Source organism: Emys orbicularis, chromosome 5 (assembly GCF_028017835.1).
Source record: "Emys orbicularis isolate rEmyOrb1 chromosome 5, rEmyOrb1.hap1, whole genome shotgun sequence".
Lineage (NCBI taxonomy): Eukaryota > Metazoa > Chordata > Testudines > Emydidae > Emys > Emys orbicularis.
In genome coordinates this window covers 11,091,564-11,106,481 of record NC_088687.1, presented here as the reverse complement: position 1 = coordinate 11,106,481, position 14,918 = coordinate 11,091,564, and the positions used below count along the sequence as shown (strand labels likewise).

The 14,918-nt window shown below is 56.5% G+C and overlaps 1 protein-coding gene across 1 annotated transcript in view; it reads left to right on the top strand.

Moving 5' to 3' along the window:
- The first annotated feature begins 774 nt into the window (after positions 1 to 774).
- RBPMS (RNA binding protein, mRNA processing factor) overlaps positions 775 to 14,918 on the top strand; it is a 102,375-nt gene continuing 88,231 nt past the window's right edge. The window contains exon 1 of the mRNA XM_065405404.1: positions 775 to 837. Within this exon, the coding sequence (XP_065261476.1) occupies positions 775 to 837 (63 nt within the window). The remainder of the gene's footprint in view (positions 838 to 14,918) is intronic.

Here is a 14,918-nt window from a genome sequence, read left to right as displayed (position 1 = left end):
CCCCAAGCAGCTGCTTGCTGGGCTGCTGCCTGGAGCCGGCCCTGACTGCCAGGGCCCCAGGGGGTGATGCCAGTTTGGCTGTTGATGCCAAAAAAGGAGCAGGATTAGGGTCTGAATTCCAACCCAGTGCTCTGTGCGGCCCTCCGAGTCCCATGCGAGGGGGAGCGGGAGAAGCAGGTGCTAACAAAAAGGAGGTACAAAGTGTCCCAGCGGAAGTCCAGCTGGCTGGTCTGAGACTCTGGCAAGCCCACAGCCATGGGAACCCCTTCCTGCCAGAACCCATCAGGTAAAGGACAAGCTCAGCGTTCATGGTAAAAGCCAAGTTTCTAGGCCTTGGCTTTCTGGGAAGCCTGGAAACGGTGAACCCCCAGCTAGGGCTGAGCCATTGTCAGTGATGGCTCCTAAACATCACAAGTTGCTCGTGGGAGGGAGCTCGTGCTGAGACCGTGTCTTGGGGACAGGGAGTTTAGGGATTTCCCCACATCCAGCCCTCTCTGACCCTCATGCCGCCCAACTTCCCCTGTCTGCCCTGCCCCCACCCCCGGGGTGCCCGGGAGGGAGCTGCCCGGAGCGCGTAGGGCGCACGGACCGGGCACCCCTCGCCCAGCGGCGGCAGCACAGGCTCCCCCGCCCCCCGTCCCTCCCCCCGCGCCGCAGCTCCCTGCCGGGCCGGGCTGCCGGGGGCTCAGTGCAGCGCCGCCAGCTCCTCATGCTGCTGCCAGCGGCAGGGACCAGCCTCTCCGCAGCCGGCTCCGTGCGCCCCGGGACGGCACCATGAACAGCCTCCCCGCCGACAAGGAGAGCAGCCCGGCCGAGCCCAGCCTGCCCGAGGAGGAGGTACCTGCCGGGCTCGGGGCGGCGCGGTGCCGGGGAGCGGGGCAAACGGGGTAGTGGGACCCCGGGGGGAGCAGGACAGGGAGGTTGGGGGGCGGAGGGGAAGCGGGGTAGGAGGAGCCGAAGGGGCGCGGGCAGGAGGGTAATAAGGGGCCGGGGGGAGCGGGGTAGGGGGACCCGGAGGGGAGCGGGGCAGGGAAGCGGAGCCCCGATGGGAAGGGGGAGCGGGGTGGCCCGGAGGGGAGCGGGGCAGAGGTGCCGGGGGGAACAGGCAGGAGGGTAAGAGAGGCAGGGAGGAATGGGGACAGGGGGAGCGGTGCCCGGAGGGGCGCGGGGCAGAGGGGACAGGGGGAGCGGTGCCCGGAGGGGCGCGGGGCAGAGGGGACGGGGGAGCGGGGCAGGGGAGCGGTGCCCGGAGGGGAGCAGGGCAGAGGGGACAGGGGGAGCGGGGCAGGGGAGCGGTGCCCGGAGGGGAAGGGGGAGCGGGGCGGTCCGGGGGGGAGCGGGACATGGGGTGGGAAGTTCCCGAAGGGAGCGGCCGGGTCCCAGGACCCTGGAGCCCGATCTCGCTCTCCCCCTGACCGGTCTGCCCCGGGCCCCATGGCCGCCCAGCCCGGGCACTGCAGCGGGCCGGCGGGGGTCGCTCAGGTGTTCGCTCCGCGCCGGCCGGGAACCGCCCCTCGCCGCTGGGGGGACAGAGCCCGGGCCCAGAGACTCCTTCGGAGGCCGGGCCGGGCCTTCACCGCAGCCCCCGCCGCCCGGCCCGGGGCAGCCGCCCGCACTCGCGGGGCCATGGAGCCCCCCGCCCCGCCACCGGCCCCGGGCACTGCTGGGGGCTGCGTGCCCGGCTGAGCCCCCCGCCACAGGCCCGGGCACTGCCGGGGTCCCGGCTGAGCCCCCTGCCACCGGCCCGGGCACTTCTGGGGGCTGAGTGCCCACCTGAGCCCCCCGCCACCGGCCCCGGGCACTGCTGGGGGCTGAGTGCCCGGCTGGCGCTCCCCAGACCCTGCCTGGCTGGGGGATACCAGGGCAGCCCGGAGAGCGGGGGGCGGGGGGGAGGGTTAATATGCACATTCCATCAAGTACCATATGGCAGGGGTGAGCCGGGGCAGAGTCGCGGTGCTGTTGAGCGTTGCCAGGGCAGTGCGGTTGCACAGGTCTGCATGCAAGTCTCGAGTGCTGAGACACAAGGCCAGGGGGGTGGCTTGCACTCCGGAGAGGAGATGAGAGGCGTCTCGCAAAGAACACCTGGCTCCTAGTGCTTGGACACTTTTCATGACTTTTAGTAACTCTCAGCTTCATTTGTTTTAGTCTGTGTTCTAAGAGCCAGCCAGGTCAGACTCATGGGCCCCAGCTCATTTTTAAGCCCAGCAAACCATCTCATCTGCTGGTACTGCTCCATTGTTACGCTTTCCTCCTGCTCTCTAAACATTGTCCTTGATAACTGTTCCCCTGGGGATCATACTGTTCTGCTGGTGTGAAAGACACTTCTCCGGGGTAGGCTCTTGTGGCATCTACCTACCTTTCTGTCCAGTTAAGAAAGAAATTTCATCTTTGCGGCTTGCCTACCACAGACCCACAGAGGGAGATGTGAGCAGGCAATCAGTAGCTCCCAGTCAATAGAACAAACTTCTGTGACTTCTTACCTTGGGGATGGTGTAGTGCAGTGACCCAGAGAGATCTGTGTAGGGTGGGATTCCTGGTGGCCAGTCAAATCTCTCCTGTCTCTTTTCTCGCCACCATTCGGTAAATATTCTGTCTACGTACAGTTCGTCTACAAATACAGTGAAAGGAGTGGAATGGTGTGTTTATAGGAGTTTCAGATAATGAAGTAACTCTCCTGTCCGGCGAACTGCTAGGTTTTCCTGAACAAGTGCCCATTAATGTATTCCGCACGTCCACCCACATGGCGCATGATATTTTATAGCATATAGGAGTTAGGGTGACCAGATGTCCTGATTTTATAGGGATAGTCCTGATATTCGGGGCTTTGTCTTATACAGGTGCCTATTACCCTGCCTCTGTCCCGATTTTTCACACTTGCTATCTGGTCACCCTAATAGGAGTATACCAGGGGTTGGCAACCTTTCAGAAGTGGGGTGCCGAGTCTTCATTTAATAACTCTAATTTAAGGTTTCACGTGCCAGCAATACATTTTAACATTTTTAGAAAGTCTCTTTCTATAAGTCTATAGTATATAATGAAACTATTGTTGTATGTAAAGTAAATAAGGTTTTTAAAATGTTTAAGAAGCTTCATTTAAAATTAAATTAAAATGCAGAGCCCCCTGGACCGGTGGCCAGGACCCGGGCAGTGTGAGTGCCACTGAAAATCAGCTCATGTGCCGCCTTCAGCACACGTGCCATAGGTTGCCTACCCCTGGAGTATAACTATTTGGAGTGGTTTAAATCTCAGGACCTGTCCTTCAGGTAGCAGCTGTGCGGGGCGGGCAGCTGTGGGCTGCCTGCAGTGAGTGGTACTTCCCCCAGCTCTGCAGGGGGGGGGATCATAGAGAAGGTTTGCCAGTCTGGAGGGCTGCGGCTTTCTGCAAAGTATTGAAATACTTACTTTGTCATTGTGCTTGGGACCAGGGCTGCCCAGAGGATTCAGGGGGCCTGGGGCAAAGCAATTTCGGGGGCCCCTTATATAAAAAAAAGTTGCAATAATATAGAATACTATATTCTCGTGGGGGCCCCTGTAGGGTCCGGGACCTGGGGCAAATTGCCCCACTTGCCCGCCCCTCTGTGCGGCCCTGCTTGGGACGGGGCCTCCCATCCCTGGGTTGGGCTCACCCACTTAAAGGAAAATACCTAGGTTTCTTTTGGGACTGGCTCACTGAGTTAATGGCATACATGTGTGTAAGCATGCATGTGCGCACCCCCCACACACTGTTTGTGTGTGTCTGGTTCAGATACAATCTTAACAAAATACTTACATGTTAAACTTCATCGTATAATGGGGAGATTCTCAAACTGCTCCTAGACTGATGGAAGGTGAAATTCAGACCGTTTGTATGTTACTGGAAAGAGAATATTTTCTAGATGTCCAATCAGCTTTTGGGTTTTACCTGCGACTGGAAGTCAGGATAATCTAGGTCAGGGGTTCTCAAACTTCATGGCACCGCGCCCCCCTCCTGACAACAAAAATTACTACACGACCCCAAGAGTGGGGACCGAAGCCTGAGCCCACTCCAGCCTGGCTGCCCCCCCGGGGGGGGGGGGGGTGAGGAGAAGCTCAAGCCCAAGGGCTCAGCACCAGGTGTGGGGGCCTGTAACTTGAGCCCTGCCACCCAGGGCTGAAACCTGAGGGTTTTGGGCTTGGGCTTGGGCTCGGGCTTTGGCCCCGGGCCCCAGCAAGTCTAACGCCAGCCCTGGTGACCCCATTAAAATGGGGTCGCGACCCACTTTGGGGTTCCGACCCACAGTTTGAGAACCGCTGATCTAGGTATTCTGAATATAATAACAGCCAAATATGAGCTCCTCCCAGCCTGTTAGCAGAGGGAGGACGTATCATATCTCATTGCACAGATTCGTAGATTCCAAGGCCAGAAGGGACCACTGTGATGATCTAGTCTGACCTGCATACCACAGGCCAGAGACCTGCCCAGAGCAGAGCTTTTAGAAAAACATCCCAGCTTGATTTGAAAATTGTCCATGATGGAGAATCCACCATGGTAAATTGTCCCAAAGGTTAAAACCCTTACCCTTAAAAATGTATGCTTAGTTTTCAGTCTGAATTTGTCTAGGTTCAACTTCCAGCCATTGGCTCATGTTGTTCCTTCTTCAGCTGAACGTCACCACAGAATACAAACATCGGTTAAATGGACAAATTGCATTATTTCTGACACGGATTGTAAAACTGGCTTGAAAAATGTACCCGGTACTAAACTACTTGCCCGCTCTTTGCATGGATAATAATGATAACAAATAATTATTTATTTTTGTCCATCAAACCAGTACTCTTCCCAGGTGAGCGGGCAAGTGGAACGTTGTAAGGCTGTGACAAAGTACTTTTCTCTGGATTGCATCACTCCATTGTGTATCTTCTCAGCATAGACGGCAGGTTGTAGCTATACCTGGCTTTCATTGTATTTAAATGGGATATAGATTGTTTTTTACTCACTGAGAGCTTAACCCTGCTTCCAGTAAAGTCAACAAGCAAAACATTGAGTAGGAGGCGGAGCAGGCCCAAAACTTTGGCGTCATGTCCAGCAGAAGACGGAGGGGGAAATCATTGTGTTTGGAATGGTGCCAGTGTGCTATGCAGAGTGCAGACCATGTTGTGTAAAGAGCGCATGACCATTTGGCTGCATTGTTCCTTAGTGCACGTTACCAAGAGTGGAATGCTCCCGATGAATCTCTATAACTCTTTGTAGGGAAGAGACAGAAGTGGGTCCCTCTGACACGGCAGGGAACTTCCTTCCAGCCCGGGCCCATTTGGGGACAGTCAGAAGGGCGGTGGTTCTGCTGGGTGTGTGGAGGATGGTGGTGAGCACGCTGGGTTTCTCTCGTTTACTCTAGGCTCCAGGCTTGGAAATTGGCTGTCTTACCTTTGAGGGCCAGGCACTGAGTGGCCTTTGCACCGTATTTCAGCCTTGCTGGTATCACCCCGCAACATACACATCTCCCCTTTTGGGAGCCATCTGCATCTGTGTGCTGGCTTCCAGCACCGGCCTCGTTCTTCCCTCAGCTGTTTTCATACCATGCAAACCAGGCAGATAATTAGTGGGTGCCACCACAGCTAGACTAAGGGCTAGAAGCAAACCCCTTCACCTCGCCAGACCCCCAAGGGCAGGCTCTGAGCACCACACAGATAGGAACCCAGACCCCTTTCTTTGGCTTTGTATCCCACGGAACTAGCCTGCTAATACCGCATGGGCCTGAGCCCCCTCCCGCTGAGCCCCACGGAGCCTCGCGCTCGGGCTAGGGGGACTGGATGCTGCGTATGGCAAGCTGCTCACAACTGTTAGTAAAAGGGCTGTGTTCGTCGCTGTTACCATCCTGTGGGGTTACATCCAGGCAGCATGTCCCAGACAATGCCTAAATCCCCATCTCCACCGCCGGTGTCATGGAACCCGGCACACCGTCAGCCCTGTCCCTGCAACCGGATCTGCCCAGGCCTCAGCCCGCCCTCCCGTGCTCAGCTGCATGGCCTTTGGTGTGCGTGAGGGCCAGGGTGGGCCTGAGTGATCAGCTGCAGGACTGGCACACGAAATCTTGTACGATTCTCCAGCAGCCTTCTCGGGCTGGCGGGGTCAGCAGGAGCTTGGCAAGCCTCTCCTGGCAGGCGCTGTCACACGGTAGGTGCATGGGGAGCGTGGCGAGAGGCCTCACCTGACAAGTCTGTGCTAATAGCAAGGGACCGTGTTCGCTGATGGGAGGTGCTGGCTCTGTTTCCTACGCCTGACTAGCACTTCGGGACACTGGCTCTTCCGGAGGCCCATGTGTCTGAGGCTGAGATGGCGCATTGGTGGGGATCGCGGCGCGGGTGGGAGGGAATGGGGCACTCAGATCTTCTGGCTTTTGTAAAGAAGAATGTCGAACTGTAGCCTGAGAACGGCCTGGATCTTGGCAGATGCCTTATTTGGAAGAGGGGTGCCTTTGGAAACCCCAGCACCTGCCTCCCCCAGCCAGATCCTCAGCCCCAAATCCCTGATCCTTCGTGGGCAGGAGCTGGGAAGACTCCCGCTGGAATCTCTTCTCTGCATTCGACGTTCAGGGTGCAGCGTGCAGAGCAGGCGGGCGAGAGCTCGAAGGAGAGACATTCTCGCTCTCCATCCCCTGCTGCCCCACTAACTGGCTTTGTACTAACGGTGGGCGCAGTACTGGGCGGCACATGGCTCTTGATTAACAAGGCTGTGGCTGGGGGGTGAGAGGGGCGAGGACGCAGCGCTTTCCCAGGATGCAGCCCTAGAGTTCCCAGAAGTAAAGAGCGGGACCGGCAGCTCTCGGGGGGGAATTCCCAGCAGGAGGCAGCCCTGCTGAGGGGGAAGGTGCCATTTCTCCGCCGTCCCTCTCAGTGCCTGCTGCGTGCACTGATTTCCCCAGGTGCCTTCCCATGCGCTCTGCTGCCAGGAGCGCGTGCCCCTCTGCAGGGGAGTTGCTGGGCTGGCGGGTGGCTTAGGGTTGCCAACTTTCTACTCCCACAAAACCGAACACCCCTGTCCCGCCCCTCATGTGAGGCCCCGCCCATGCCCTGCCCCTTCTCCGAGGCCCCGCCTCTGCTCAGTCCATCCCCCCCTCCCCATTGCTCGCTCTCCTTACCCTCACTCACTTGCTCATTTTCACCGGGCTGGCTCAGGGGGTTGGGGTGCGGGAGGGGGTGCGGGCTCGGGGGTCTGACCAGAAATGAGGGGTTCAGGGTGCAGGAGGGGGCTCCAGGCTGAGGCAGGGGGTTGGGATGCTGGAGGGGGTGAGGGCTCCAGCTGGGGGTGCGGGCTCTGGGGTGGGGCCAGGGATGAGGGGCTTGGGGTGCAAGAGGGGGCTCCGGGCTGGGGGGTGGAGTCGAGGGGTTCAGAGTATGGGAGGTGGCTTTGGGCAGAGGCAGGGGATTGGGGTGTTGGAGAAGGTACAGGCTGGGGGTGCAGGTTCTGGCGTGGGCCAGAAATGAGGGGTTTGGAGTGTGGGAGGGGGCTCTGCGCTGGGGCAGGAGGTTGGAGTGGGGGGTGTGGGCTCTGGGATGGGTCTGGGGATGAGGGGCTTGGGGTGCAGGAGGGGGCTCTGGGCTGGGGCAGGGGGTTGGAGTGCAGGGTGGGGGGTGCGGGCTCGGGGGTGGGTCTGAGGATGAGGGATTTGGGGTTCAGGAGGGTGCTCCGGGCTGGGATCAAGGGGTTCGGAGGGTGGGAGGGGGATCAGGGCTGGTGCAGGGGGGGTGAGGGCTCTGGCTGGGGGTGCAAGCTCTGGAGTGGGGCTGAGGAGGAGGGGCTTGGGGTGCAGGAGGGGGCTCTGGGTTGGGGGGGGCTCAGGGCTGGGGTAGGGGGTTGGGGCGCTCTCGGGCAGTTCCTGGTCAGCAGTGCAGTGGGGCTAAGGCAGAATCCCAGGTTCCCGGCCAATGGGAGTGCGGAGCCGGTGCTCGGGGTGGGGGCAGCATGCGGAGCCCTGTGCCTTCCCCCCAGCCTAGGAGCCGGACTTGCTGGCCACTTCCGGGCCGCAGCGCGGTAACAAGACAGGTAGGGACTAGCCTGCCTTAGACCCGCAGCACCGCTGACCGGACTTTTAAAGGCCCAGTCGGCGGGGCTGACCGGAGCCTCCAGGGCCCCTTTTCGACCGGGTGTTCCAGTCGAAAACCAGACACCTGCCTACTCTAAGGTGGCTGAAGTTCACTTTCCCCAAGTCTGGCCAAGGGGTTTGTCAGGCCTGGCTGCTCCCCGCACAGCCTCAGGCCTGCGGGGGTTCCAGACAGGAGTGGGGGACCCCCACAGTCACCCCAGGAGTAGAGAGAGTGTGCTGGCCCTTGAATGCATGTGGAGGTGTGGTTGAGTCTGGCCATGGGGGAGGCCAGCGATCGCTGTTCAGGAATCCTGAGTCGGGAGGCAGCTGAAAATATTCCAGGATTTTCTGGCAATAATTCCTAGTGTCAATCTAATAACGTACGTCCACGGAGCCCATCCCTGGGCCAGCTGAGCCCCTCCCCAGCTCTGCCCTCGCACTCTGGGAGGTAGGACAGGGCTGGTCCTGCCACTGTACACATGGGAACTGAGGCTGAGTGACTTGGCCAAGGTCATGCAGGGAGTCTGTGGCGGAGCTGGAACTGAACGCAGGTCTATGAGTCCCCGGCTAGCGCCCCAACCACTGGGCTATCCTTCCCCCCTTAGAAACTGTCTGGCTTTTAGGCTGTTTTCCAAATAGCCAGTTTCCATTACTGCTTAAGTGCCCTAGAGAATACTCAGAGACCTGAAATAACCCGGTGGTAATGCAGTTGTCTGCCCTTATCCTGGCCCTGGGCTTCCACTTCACCTCCATAGTGATCTCCTGCCTGAGTGCTCGGCCTCTTGCTTCTCTCCCCTCCTCCTCTCCCCTGCTGCTGTTTGCCAGGGTCTCTGGGATTTCATGACAGGTCTTCTGTTTGCTTTATTCTGCAGTGCCGATAGGCTTCATGCTGAGCTGTTGTAGGCAGGGCCGGATGAAGGCCCAGACAATATAGACCCACGCCTAGGGCTCCACCCCCTGGAGTCACAGGATTGCATGAGAATCTCAGCTCGTGTTATAAAAGAAATGTGTGTCTAGCTCACAGCCGTGAAGAAAAGCTTTAAAATGTGCTTGAGTCTGCAGAGAGCCTGAGCCCATTGCTCTGAGGAGGGAGGAGCTGCCTGGAGTGTAACTGATATAGTGACGCTGCCTGAGTCTGCAGAGACCCTGAGCCCATCGCTCTGGGGAGCGGGGGAGCTGCCCCATGTGTCTCACTGGGGTGTTAATTCCAAGCACCTCTGCTCTGGGGGACCTGCCAGCCAAGCAGGGGGCTCTGTGCTGTTGGAGGAGCAACAGCGCAGTGGGCCCAGATGCCCCTCCCAAGCAGAGACACCCTGTTGGCGTAAATGCTGGGGGCACACCAGCTGTCACCCCTGCCTCTCAGAAGGGGAGGGGAAGCCCCTACTGTCCCTCCTGGCGGGGAGGAAGGGCCCTGTGCTGCTGGGCCTGCCTCTCTGGGAGGAGGGGGGCACCCTGTCATGCTCCCCCCAGCTGGGCCTTTATCATGGTGGGCCTGGTGCGCCCGTGTGGCCTGAGTGGATGGCATCAGCAGAGCACTCAGCCCAGCCCAGGATGAAATCTCTCTTGCCCTCTGCTTGCGGACGGCTGCTGTTCATGTGGCCACGTCCCTTCCCCCAGGCAGGGCTGCTAGAACAGTCAGCCCCTCCCGTCCGGGCAGTCAGCAAACATCCCCCTCAAATGGCTGCATGACGCCAGCGCGCAGGTGCCTTGGGAGCAGGGCTGCATCCTGCATCGGGTCACGCAGCTGTGTTGGGTGGGAACAGGGGGAGCAATGTGGCAAAGCCCCAAGCCCTGCTGCCTACAGCACCACTGCTCCCGCTCTCCCGCACTGCCTCATGCCAGGGCAGAAACCTTCCTCCTCCCTTTTTGCAGCCCCCCTCTGGGCCACATGGCTTTGAACTTGTTCTAAACGCAGGAGAGCACCAGGCCCTGCGTGGCGGGGATGAGTCCTGGGGCCGGCAACCAGGCAACACTAAGCTGCAAATCCCAGTTGGGCCCCAGCGAAGACGGTCTTGTTTATGTCAGTGGGTTTGCAACATCCTTAAACAGCCCCTGGTAATCTAAACCAAACAGAGAGCAACTCCGTTAATGGAGCGAGTATTTATGTCAGGACTAATCCCCGGGCATGGAATGTCCCCTGCTGGCGGAGAGCGCTGGGCGTACCAAGCAGCTCGGCTGCCGTGTCCTGCGCTGGGGATGTTACGCGTGTTGTGCGGTGTTTCGCTGTTGTGGTGAAATTCCACTTCCCTAAAGGACAGGCGCGTTTTACAGGTCAATTTCAGGAACATCGTTCTGTGCCAACAGGAGAGAAGCCTGCCGGCACATTTTGGATCCAGCAGCTTTTGAGGTCTTAAATGATGTTCTTCTGTCTCTTCCTTTTGGCTCTTGCTCCGTTGCCCCAGCTCCTCTCCCGCCTTCGTTCCCTTCGCTGCCGCCGCACACATTCACCCCTTTAAAATCCTTTCCTCGAGGAATACCGTTCTTCTGCTAGCACTGGGGCTTGTAACGGCAGCCAGCACTAGAGGCACTTCAGAATTATCCAGTGCTCATTGAGACCAGCTGTCAGTTTCACTTGTGTTGCCGGCTACTAGCAAAGACAGAGAATCCCACGGGCAGGACGTAGGGCCCAGATCTCACTATCAGGAACTGCTTCTTGATTTTCACTTACATTTTCCTTTTCTTATATTCATCCCAGCCTCTTGTGACCTATAGAAATCCACTGAGTGCAATGCGCCTCCCTCCTTATCGGACATACAGGCCAGATTTCCCCTCCCTTGTGCCGCATTGATTTCCAAGGGACCACTCATGCAGTAGAGAGCTACTCAATGTGAGGAAGGGTGGCCAGTCAGGGCTAATAAATTAACCTGAGACTGGGCAGCTTCATATCATCAATCACTCAGAAATGGCCTTTCCGTAGGGAGCTAGATGATGCGGTGGGAGGAGAGATGCATTGTATGTGTGATTATGCAGCCCTTAGAATTGCAGAAACTTTTAATGAAGCGACCTCTATGGTCACCCTTTGACAATATTACCAAATCGTTTCTCCAAGGACGCTTCAGTTTATTCACCGTCGGCAGGAGCTGTAGAGTAACTGGAAGCAAAGTCCCGTTGCAAAATCGGTTTGATGTTGACAAATACGAATGTCAGGCCATATGACTGTAGAGCAATTCTGGTAAAATATTCCACTGCCGTCATTTTATTCTGTACCCAGGATTCCAGTCTTCTGACTTGTAAGTGATTATTCTTGGGCAGTGGGCAGCCAACCTGTTAAACCACGAGTAGAAAATTAAAGTTAGCTCTGCTGAAGTGTGGTGATGCGAAGGCTTGGTTCAAGTATTAGTTTGGCGTAGTTAATTAAGTGCCTTGCGAGTGACTCATACTCACTGCCTTGCCAGTCACCTTTCACCCTTTCAAGTTAAAGTTTGCTTGGGAGTGTGTTGTACCCTCCAGGCAGCCTTGGTTGTATTTTATCTGTAAATCCCGGGTGTTTGGAGTCCTCTTGAGGTGGCGGGGTTGCATAATGTGACCTGAGCCGGGCTGGGCAAACAAGTTTATTGCATCCCAATGTCTCTGGAGCTGTCTGCAGGTGACAGATTGTTCCCAGTGTCAGGAAGTGCAGGGGAGATGGGAGGAGAGGCTTTCCAAGTGATGGGGTCAATCAGGTGTCAATTGCTATGGAAACCACTGATCACAAGGGTCTTCTGGCTCCATTTGCCATGGTCCGTTGTCATCACCATCTAGCTATATAGCATGTGCTGTGGGAACCCTGATGAGGGTGTGCATAGGGGGCCTGATTTCCCCACTGCCTGTCTCTCTTGTGTCCCACAGATGCCTATGCACAGGGCTGGCAAATGCTGCCGTTCTGATGTGGTAGCATTTTTCACTGCCTTTGCACTCACACAAGGGTGTAAGTGACCAAACAAGGTGCAGAACAGGAGAGAACCAGCCTCAGCATGTGAAAGAAATAGGGAGGAGTCTCATATCTGAGGTCCATGCGTGCAAACTGCTCTCTGGGGTCACCTGGGAGCAGCCAGCCTTCCCCACCGGGCTGAGAGCAATACAGAGGAATGAGGCAAAGCTGGGGACAGGGATAGAAACAAAGACACTAACACTTAGAATCTCACTCATGTCAGGTCCTGTAGTGTCAAACACATGGAAACGCACAGCGCGGTGTAATGACGAGAGCTAGCGACACGCAGAAATTCTGTTCCATGGGACAGTCCAACATTTTGAAATTGGTGTTTGTTCCAAATTGGAATGAAAACAAAACATTGTGAAATTTCCCGTGGAATGAAAATTCTGGGGGGGAAATATTATTTTAGGTCAACGGAAACATGAAAAAAATCAAAATGTTTTGTTCCAGTTTTGAGTGTTTTTCTTATTTTATATTGCATTCTAATTTATTACAGTAAAACAAGAAGTCATTTCCAAACAGAACATTGAAGATTCCCCCACTCTGCAGCCAGGGAATCTGTCCTGGGATCCATCCCTTGATACAGACAGAACTCCCCAGCTGAGCTTTCACTGTTAAATCACAATCCCCCACAACTGTGACTCTGACCAGAGTGGAACCAGGGGAGGGTTGTTTCATGAGGACTCGCCTGTACTGAAGTTGCTCCCGTTTACCTGAAATTCATTGAAAAAATGGAGTTGTATTTGTGCCAAACCCTGTGCGGTCAGTTATAGGGGTTTGAACTTGTGTCAGTAAATGTCCAGCCCCCGGGTCTGATCCAGTCTGCCAGTGCCTCTGCTCCCATCCTTCACTCCTGGCTGTCTCTCTTTCACTTGCTCCAGAGCCCACATCAGGGCCAGAGAAGGGGTGCCCAGGAAATCACTGAGAACAGCCATGAAGAGCGTATGCAGCTCCTAGAGGAGTATAATGTGAGGGATAAACAGGAGAGGAAATCCTGCCCCTCGACCTCACTGAGAGCCGGCTGAAGGGGTTAATGGCCTGGTGGCTGCAAGGGGTGACTTTCAGAAGGTGTTTAGCTGAGGGGTCCCTCTCAAGTGGCCCCCAAAGTGCAGTTCTGTAAAGTGGCACTGTGGAATTTCAGCCTGTAGACTCAGTGACACTAGATCAAAGGTGCTCAGTTTACAAGGCAAAATGTGGGTGTTCTACCTCCCAGGGAGGCAGTCTCTGTGCTCGGAGAGCCAGGCTGGGTTCTTTCTGGCTCTCACATCACCCCAGCAGTCAGGATCCCTTGGGCGCATTGCACCCTCCACGTGCCTAGGTGCAATCAGAGCAGAGTCTAGCCCAGCAGTGACGTAGTCAGCAATCCTGCGGCTGTGTGAGAACAGAATCCGCCTCCCTCTCTCCTCCAGGGCAGATTGGCAGAGGCCCTGGGGGGTTTTCGCCTTCCTCTGCAGCGTGGGGCACCGGTCACTTGCTGGAGGATTCTCTGCACCTTGAGGTCTTTAAACGACAATTTGAGGACTTCAGTAACTCAGACATAGGTTAGGGATTTGTTACAGGAGTGGGTGGGGGAGATTCTGTGGCCTGCGTTGTGCAGGAGGTCAGACTAGATGATCATAATGGTCCCTTCTGACCTTAAAGTCTATGATTCTCTGAGCTGGGTGGACTCTGCAGTGGTTATAGGAGTAAAACAGCAATAAAACCTTGGCTTTGGTGACCAAGGTCAGCAGCCCTGTTTCCGAGCACACCTGAGTGAGAAAGTGGCATTCTTCATAGGTTCACAGATATGAAGGGTAGAAGAGACAGGAGAGTGGAGACGGCTGGCAGGGGTGATCCATTCTGTTATGGCTGTTGAAGTTAAGTGGACAGTGAGGCATAAGTGCTGGCACTAGAGGTGCTGGGGGGGTGCTGCCGCACCCCCTGGCTTGAAGTGGTTTCCATTATATATAGGATTGCCAGTTTGGTTCAATGACTCTCAGCACCCCCACTATAGAAATTATTCCAGCGCCCCTGCAGTGAGGCATCTGGGAGGAGACGTCAGAGAGACAGCTGAGGCCAGGGAATGGGTCGAGGGAGATGGGCAGGTCTGGAAAGGCACCAGTGTTCAGAGGGTATTGGAAGGCCAAGAACACACAGAGAAACAGTGCGAAGGGGGAGGCCAGAGACTTGTGGGACTTGCCCAGAGCAGTCAGAGCAGCAGAAGAACTGGTGGGATGGGGATTGTGGAGAGGGCCAGGAGGACCTGGCTGAATTCAGGAACTGGGTGACACGTTGTAGATGAAATTCTGTGCAGAAAAATACAAGGTCTGTCCCGCATATGGGACGGAAACATTTTACACTGACAGCTGCTGAATGAGCAGCAAGAGAGCGAGGCCTCATGGAGAAGGGACCACGTGCACAGCAGCTTTCTGAAGAGCTAATAAGGTGCTGGGCTAGGCTAAGAAGGAGGTAGAGAATATGAATGCAAATATTTTGTTGCCGCTGTTTGAACAGCTAGAACGTCCCAGGTGTAATGTAGTCTGCAGTCGGGTCCATGATGGCTTTGTCTCAGCCAGAGAGGCAGTGTGATGACCCGTAGGCACAACAGACTGGGGTAGCCAGGGGAGGAGTGAGATGTGGGGAGAAGTCTGGAGGATCTGGGTCGGGGCCCCAGTCCTGCGCCGCAATCTACTAGCAAGGGGGTGGCACTAGCCGATTGCATGGCACAACTGGGGAGCATGGGAGTGACCAAGCCAGGTGTAGGCAGCGTTTGAAAGCAATATTCTATTGGAGTGACCGTAGTTTGCAAACTCAGCTTAAAACGTTTTGCCCTCCACCGTTCGGGCTGGCCAAGCTCGGGTTAAAACGCAGTAGCCTGATCCGGTTTGGAGCCTCCTTGTGAGTCGGACAAGGACAGGGCAGCGCAGGAGTTGAGATTGCAGTTCTCTTCCAGGCCCCATTTCAACCCACTGTCCCAAGTTTGC